The sequence below is a fragment of the Cyprinus carpio genome, unplaced genomic scaffold, assembly GCF_018340385.1.
Source record: "Cyprinus carpio isolate SPL01 unplaced genomic scaffold, ASM1834038v1 S000000780, whole genome shotgun sequence".
NCBI lineage: Eukaryota > Metazoa > Chordata > Actinopteri > Cypriniformes > Cyprinidae > Cyprinus > Cyprinus carpio.
The window spans coordinates 6,426-13,265 of NW_024873509.1; the positions used below are offsets into that span (position 1 = coordinate 6,426).

The window sequence follows — 6,840 nt, forward strand, 5'->3', positions numbered from 1 at the left end:
TATAATATCTATAGTGATAACTGTATTAATAACTATATGACTCTAACTATATAACAATAGCTATATAAGTGTGGATGGATGATAACATTTTGTTTATTCTGCAGTTTTGCCGCTTTAAATGCTTGATTGGCTGAGAGTTTATTTTTTTCGTTCATCAGCTGGGAAAAAACAATTGCTCATCTTTACAATATGTGACCCTGGACAATAACAATAACAGACCTTAATTAAATAAAATAATTATTTTCACAGCATTAAATTCCACTCGTGCAATCACGCAGATTACGAAGCGTAACGTGTGTTTGTTCCTCACCAGCTTCCTGTTGACATGCAGACGGCTCCAGAGCTCCTGCACCTGTTTCTTCAGCGTCTCCACCTGCAGCTGATGCCCCGCCTCCATCTGCCGCAGACGCACCTGTACAGCATCGCTGTGCAGACTCAAGCCATCCTTATCCAGGTGCCCTAACGCCGATAAATGCCCGGAAACACCCAGCGGGTGCTTGTGGGGCGACGTCGGAGAAGCGTCTCCAGCTGCAGACATCTGCGAGCCGCTATCCCGATCGGACGACGGAAAAAGAGGATGCTGGGAAGGTGAGCAGACTCCATTAAGAGTCGTGTGGTTTGGACTGGAAGAACTTTCCATGGAAGACTGGCTGCTACATTCTGAGGAATCATGGGTAATAGTAGAATTATCTAGAAGCAGTCCGTCTGGTGTTAATTCAATGTTTTCGTTAGTTTGCAAAGGATGCTGGGATACGGGTGGGCGTTTTTCTTCAAGCTCCTCAGGCAACTCAAGCGTTTGGTTGTTCTCATTAAGAGCCGATTCCTCTGGGGTATTCCTTCTGATGTTTTTCAGAAGATCCAGATTCCTGTGCTCTTCCTGTGAGGTGTTTTGCATTTGGCTGTCAGTCACAGAAAGCTCCGCCCCATTTTCTGGATGATCTGTGTTTAATTCATCAGAAAGGTTGGTGTTTAGGCCTCGTTCTGATGTCTGCGTGTGGTTTCCGTCGGCTTCTGTCCTCACGCTGATCTCCAATGTGAGCCTGCGCTCATGCCACTCGTTCAGGTTTGGGTCGCTGCTGCGGCGGTTCGGGGTCAAACCCTCACAGGACGTGGGCAGGTCGTCGTATGAGCGTGTCTTTGGTAACCTGAAAAACCATTGACCAAAAAAAAATACTGTAAATCACACAATTCATAATCAGAGAATGATCGTGTTTACATGCACTAGAATGATCCAATATTAATGCAAATGTGGTCATTTTTAGCATAAATATTGTGTAAAATTTTACGTAAGCATTTTATGTTAGCATTTCTGTAGCTATTATTATATATTTATTATAGTTAACTAAAGCTAAAACCATAAAACATGTTGTTACTTGAAATAAAATAACTATAACTTGACTAAAATTAAAATATAAAAAGCTTTTTTTTATTATTTCAGGTTTTTGCCTGGAAAAAAAAAAAATTTAAAAATTATTATAGTTTACTTTGATTTGTGTGTTTTGTTTAAAGAAATTTAATTTTGTTATGTTTTTATTTTAAGTTAAAAATATTAAGTTAAAATGAAAATGGAAAATATACAAATAAAAAATAATTTTAAATATCAACGAAATTGGGTTTATTTCCAAAAGGAATGCATGAACTGACAAAAATATAAACTTTAAAATCAGGGTTAGCTAAAAACTAAAACAAAAAATAAAACCCTAAAAAAAAATCATATTTTTTACTAAAAGGAAAATAAACAAACTGAAATAAAAAACGAATATAACTAAAATTTAAACTGAAATAAAAATTATATAGACATATAAAAATACAGTAAAGAAAATGACAAAAATGCAATGAAATTACTAAAACTAAATAATATTAAAATGGAAAAAAAACAAGGCTGTTAATCAAATGATGTGCCGCTTATTTAATTCCACATCAATTTTGGCAATCACCTCAAAACAAAGTTTACAAATTACAAAAAAAAAGCAGCTGTAAAGAGAAATATTTTGATTCAATAATGCATAAATGATAATAAATGAGTATTGAGTTAAAAAATGTATATTGAAATGATACTAAAATAACTGCCTTAAATGCAATTTTAAGTTATTTTGAATAATGCATAAATAAGTATGCATCATGTGACCACATTACCCCGATGCATGTGAACATGGTTCATGAAGAAAATGTGTTTGGAATAGGAAACGCAGCACACACAAACACATGCGTCACGTCTCATTTACCTGCTCACAGGTGTGTCCTCGGGCGAGGCTGAGGGGGCGGAGTGTGGCACACATGACTCGTCAGAAGGTGTGGAGGGGGCGGAGTTAGGCAGGTAGATGGCACTCCACAGCATCAGATTCCTCACGTGACACACCGGGTGCAAAACCTGACGAAGACGGAGAGATTCAAAACCTGGTGAGCTGCTTAGACAGACACCACAGCATTTAAAGTGGTCTTTTGATCCTCTAGGTAGGTCAATACTAGCATTCAAAAGTTTGAGGTCAACAATATGTTTTCATGTTTTTGAAAGAAGTCTCAACCAGGCTGCATTTATATGATCACAAATACAGTAAAAATTTGGAAATATTATTATGATTTAAAACAGCTGTTTTCTATGTGAATCTCTGTTAAAGTGTAATTTATTTCTGTGATGTGCAGCTGTATTTTCAGCATCATTACTCCAGTCTTCAGTGTCACATGATCTTCAGAAATCATTCTAATATGATGATTTGCTGCTCAAGAAACATTATTATTATTATCAATGTTGAAAATACACGTGCTGTGGTGTTATTTTACTAACATTAAGAGACTGTTATAGTTTTTATTAATTTTTTGAATCAGTTTTTATTTTTATATTTTAATTTTACATTTAATATAATTTCCATTTTTATTGTAGTTAAAGTTTTAGTAATTTTGCTGCATGCTTTAGTAATCGCTTTTATAATTTTTTTGTTGTTTACACACACACACACACACACACAATTTTACACATTGTAGTTTATGTTTTTATATATATATATACACACATGTGTGTGTGTCTATGAAGTTTTTATTAATTTTTATTTAAATTTTTGTTATTTTAGCACACCAAGTTTAAATTAAAATAAGAAATGTTGGCAAATGTTTGGTGTTAGCTGAATGTTTTTTTTTATTATTTGTTGTTTTTTTTTTTTAGTAGAAACTTTTTCTAGTTTTAGATAACCATAATAACCCTGTTTTTAGTTTTATTTTTCTGTTTTTTTTAATTGTATTTTAATTTTTTTTTTTTTTTTTTTTTAGTATGAGGGGTTTTTTTTTTTTTTATTGTTTTTGAATTTTTGATTTTTTTTTTGTTTTTTTTTTTTTTTGTTTTTTTTTTAATGCCTATGCATTTTATTTACTTTTGATTTCAGTACTTCAATTTAAGCTAAAAAAAATCTAAGCATCATCTTTGCAACTAGCAGATAAATTAAGTTTAAGACTAAGGTTTTTATATACTTTTTAAAGGTCATAACAAAGAACATTCTGTGAAAATGTAACCTTTATATCTTTAATATGGACTGAGTAGGGTAATGTCAAAGATTGAAATCATAGTGAAATGAATGACTGAAATCAAACTTTGATGCTTGATATCTCATAATTAGATTTTGAGACTTTATCCTGGATTTCACAGAGAGGGACACATGTATATTTGATAACAGAGAGCAGCAGCAGACATGATTTCAGAGGTTGTGGTACCGTCTCGGAGCGCGGCGAGTACAGGATGTTGTGGAAGGAAGTGTTGGCGGGCCGCAGCAGAGACCAAACGGAGCATGTCTTCTCCTGAACGCGCCGCTCCTCGCGCTCCTTCACGCTGTTACACAGGAACGTCCCAAACAGACACGAGTACGTGTGCTGCACTAACTTCACCTGCAGCCACAAACACAGGGACTTTCAGTTTTCAATAAATCTGGCATCAAATGGTTTTTATCACAGCCACCGTCTATACAGTACGTTTACATTTCAACAATAAACTGCATGGAGTAGAAACAGAATTATATCATTAAAAAGTCATCTTATTTGCAAAAAAAATTTTTATCAGAGAAAATGTCTTTAAGTTTCTTATTTCAAGAAAGATTTTCAAAAACAAGTTAAATTATTGTCTTGTCTTGAGAAAAAAACATGTTAAAATTAAGTGAGTTTTTGCCTGACACAAGCAAAATAATTCAAGTTTTCTGTTTGAAATAACATTATTTTGCTTACCCCATTGGCAGATTATTTTGCTTGTTCTTAACAAAAACTAACTTAATTTTTTTTTTTTTTTTTTTTTTACTAAAAGACAATAATTTGTAATTTTGTTTTATATTTTTGCCTATTTAACTTAATTTTTATTTATTTTATTTTTTTACTAAAAACAAGACAATAATTTTTGTTTCAGGCAAAAACTCACTTGATTTTTTCTGAAAACAAGACAATAATTTGTACTTCCTTCTTGATTTAAGAGTTTTTAGATACATTATGGCTGAAAACAAGAAAAAAAAACTAAGAAAAGCATTTTTTGCAGTGTACATTTACATTTACATATACTACTTTTTTGAGCATTGATTATTAAAGTGTCCCTATTATGGATTAAGAAAGGTTCATATTTAGATTTTAGGAGTCCCCAACAACATGCATGAAAGTCTCAAAAAACACTTTCATTGTCTTATGCATTTATTTTTTTTTATTTGCTTCTTAAAGTGTTCTCTCTAAGATTTTTTTTTTTAAAAAACTCTTTTTTTGTGTTTTTTTTTCTATTCTTTATCATAACTCCTCCTTAATGATTCTATTCATTGATTAATTTTTGATTTGTAAATTTCATAATTGGGTAATTTTGGGTAATTGCGACTGATTAATAAATTGTGTTATCAAGCCATTAAAATTACATGATGTGCTGATTAATTCATCTAATTAATCAGCACATCAATCTGAGCTAAAATTACACCCCAAAAGATTATTTAAACGTATTATTGTGTTTAATACGAAAAGCACTGAATGGACATTACGAAAAGTGGCTTTAGAAAGAAATATTCAGATTCAACATTGCATAAATAATCATAATAAATAGGTATTAAAGGGTTATTAAAAAATGAAATGATCCTCGAAATATGAAACTGAAATCGCTAGTAGGTGGCGGTGGCTAAATCACTAAATCAGATGTTTGTACAAACAGCAGATTCATTCAGAAACGAAGCAAGTCTTTATGAACGAGTCAATGAATCACTGAATCATTCAAAAATGCTGATTCATTCAGTTGTGTGTTGATCAGAGATGCACAGCAGTCCTACTATTTTTGTTTGTGAAACTGAGCAAAACGGACAATATTGATAATATTGTGTCTAAAATTGGCACAATATTAACTTCTATTAAATAAATATCACATGTGCAGTCATGCAGATATTAGGGAAAAACAGCACTCTTGCTAGTGTGATATTGCTAAACTATATGATCATTTTTTGCCTTATATTTTGAATTTTAGGCTCAAATAATTCCATTCCAGTAGACTCTATCACACAATCAGTCGTCCTGCATCATGATCATCAGACACTGCATCAGTGCGTTATATTCTACATAATAGATTGCACCAAATTAGCACGCTTTATTGACAGCCCTATTATTAAATAAACTGTATCTTTCAGATCAACACTGGGCCTGATAATGAATCTGAGCGAGCACTGTGAGTACCAGAAAGGCCTCGTTGAACTGGAAGGAGCAGGGGAACTGTCTCTGGAGCTGGTGAACACAGTCCAGCCACTGCAGGAACACGGGACAGCGCTCGTTCAGATCGTCTGCATTCTCGCCCTGACCGCAGCGCTCAGCAAACTTATGACCGTAATCCAGCCACTCCGTCTCCACCAGCACCTGAAAACCCTGCCCAGACCAAATACAACAACAGTTCACTGACGACCCCTTGTTCGGTCAAATCTAAAAATAAGGGTTTAGAAGTCCAGTGCATTTCATTTAAACTTTAATAGCAAAAAGAGCTGCTGATCAGTTTAGTTCCTTAAAGGCCTTATTCACCTGAAAATTAACTTTCTTATGCTGAACATAAAAAAATATATTTTGAAGAATTTTATGATATGTGTGTCCCTGCAGCACAGAAGCAGTCATCAGTAGCACAGGTATATTTGTAGCAATAGACAACAATACATTGTATGAGTCACAATTATACATTTCTCTTTTATGCCAAAAATCTTTGTGTTTTTGAGATGAAGACACCAGTTATGAAGATATTTTAGTAAATTTTTTTTCTACTGTAAATATTATCAAAACTTTAATTTTTGATTAGTAATATGCAAATTGCTAAGAAACTTCATTTGAACACACTTTTAAAAGATGATTTTCTCACAATATTTTAGATTGGTTCTTTTTTTTTTTTTTTTTTTTTTTTTTTTTTTTTTGCCCCTCAGATTCCAGATATTCAAATAGTTGTTCTCAGACAAATATTGTCCTCCTAACAAAAAAAACCATACACAAGCAATGGAGAGATTATTTTATACAGATGCTCAGATGATGTATAAATCTCAATTAAAAAAATTTTACCCTTATTGACATGGTTGTTGTGATCAAGGGTCACATTTGCAGGTAATATATTCCCTTTTTTAGGATGTAGGCCGTTATATATGGCGCATTAAAAAGTCAATGATTAAATGTGTTTTACTTTGTGCATTAAACATTTTCATTTTACTAGGCTACAATTGTTCACCCTATTAATGAATTTATTTAAGAAAATAATTTTTTTTTATTGCAATTGACAGATGATTTTATCCAAAGCGACTTGCATTGCATTCAGTTTATATATTCTTTTCAGTTCATGCATGAATGAAATTGTAAGTTTATTTTATTGAAATTGACTTG

The 6,840-nt window shown here is 32.7% G+C and overlaps 1 protein-coding gene across 1 annotated transcript; it reads right to left on the bottom strand.

Annotated features, from left to right (window-relative positions):
* Nucleotides 1–205: 205 nt before the first annotated feature.
* On the bottom strand, nt 206–5,892 carry LOC122143105 (myotubularin-related protein 3-like; the record flags this gene model as incomplete). The annotated part of the gene is made up of 4 exons (XM_042753962.1): nt 206–1,145; nt 2,226–2,371; nt 3,703–3,873; nt 5,668–5,892. Coding segments are annotated over 4 exons (1,467 nt in total), but the record flags the coding sequence as incomplete, so codon positions are not given.
* Nucleotides 5,893–6,840: the final 948 nt, after the last annotated feature.